We start from the raw sequence: 1323 nt of genomic DNA, 5'->3' as shown, positions 1-1323 counted from the left end.
GACAGGTGGGGACCCCCCCTAAACGCTCGGGGTGCTCCTGGGGTGGGGTTTTGGGGGTTCACCCTCTCTTTCAAAGCAGGGAAAGACACAACCGGGGGTGGGATGTGGGAAGGGGTGGGGGGGAAAAAGGCACCGGAGCGGCCCCAGCTCCCTCATCCCCGTTCCATTCCTCCATGGAAAATCTCATCCCGCCCCGGGGTGGGAGAAGGAAGCGGCTCCTCACGTGGAGGGATCACGGGGTTTGGATGTGGGGGGGTGGGGACAAAGCCAGGCCTGTTCCCACAAAAGCCAGGAATGGGGAGGGGGAGTCCCTTATCACCAACCCCCCCCGCCTTTCCCACCATTTCCCAGCTCCTGGGAGGGGTTTCCCTCCCTTTTTTCCCTGGTTTATCCCATATTTTACCTTTCACGATGCTGGAAAACGTGGCAGAATGCCGGGACACGAAGAGCTTCAGCTGCTCGTCCAGGTTGCAGGAGGTGAGGTCGATGTCCCACGAGCGGATCCCTGTGGAGAAAAACACGGAATAAAAATTTGGGAAAGGGGGCTCAGCACCCACCAGCACCATCCCCAAAACCCACACGGTGCCGGTGGGGACTGACCCCATAAAACCCACCCTAAAACCCCCCCCCCCTAACCCCACCCTGAGGTGTTTTTGGGGTACCCCTGAGCCCACCTGTGCCAACACCTGCCCGGCAGGTGAGCTCCTCCTGCCGTGACTCAGGGCAGCTCCGGCTCTGCCAATCCCAACAATCCCAAATCCCGAGCCCTCGGGGCACAGAACAGCTCTGCCAGCACCTCCTCCGAGGTGGTAATTAAGGAATGAAAAAGATTTGGCGCACGCCGGGGCTACCTGTCAGCACCGGGACAGGTGCTGCACCTTCAGCGTTTCCCAGGAGGGATTTTGGGAGCCTGTTCCCAAAAAATTTGGGTGGCTCTGAGTGCTCCTGATAACGGCCAGAGAATCGGTGGGGGATGGCGTAACTGCCCGCGGGTTGCACAAGGGTTTGGGGCCGTTTTGGGGTGGTTTTGGTGAGGTTTGGGACAGTCCCGCCGTGAGGGGAAAATGGGTCAGGCCTGGAAACGTCCCTCCCATCATGATTTTGGGATCTGGTCCCGGCTCAGGGAGGGGCAGGAATGGGGTGTGAGGGCTGGAGGGGGATCCCTGCAATATGGGGGGTAAATCCTGGGGGTCTGCAGCAGGAAAAGGGGCAAATCCTGGGAATTTAGGGCGGCAAATCCTGGAGATCTGGGAGGACGAATCCTGAGAATCCTGGGGGGCAGATGCTGGGATTGGGGAGCAGATCCTGGGGGGGTGGGGGGAA

General features: G+C 60.1%; 1 protein-coding gene across 1 annotated transcript in view; it reads right to left on the bottom strand.

Moving 5' to 3' along the window:
* Window positions 1-566, bottom strand: part of MAP1S (microtubule associated protein 1S) — a gene marked incomplete at its 3' end in the record, with an annotated part of 4214 nt that extends 3648 nt beyond the window's left edge. The window contains exon 1 of the mRNA XM_017743825.1: window positions 404-566. Within this exon, the coding sequence (XP_017599314.1) occupies window positions 404-566 (163 nt within the window). The remainder of the gene's footprint in view (window positions 1-403) is intronic.
* Window positions 567-1323: the final 757 nt, after the last annotated feature.

The sequence above is a fragment of the Corvus brachyrhynchos genome, unplaced genomic scaffold (genome assembly GCF_000691975.1).
Source record: "Corvus brachyrhynchos isolate BGI_N302 unplaced genomic scaffold, ASM69197v1 scaffold219, whole genome shotgun sequence".
Classification (NCBI taxonomy): Eukaryota; Metazoa; Chordata; class Aves; order Passeriformes; family Corvidae; genus Corvus; species Corvus brachyrhynchos.
Note: the sequence above shows the minus strand (reverse complement) of the source record. Positions and strands in the feature narration are given on the sequence as shown.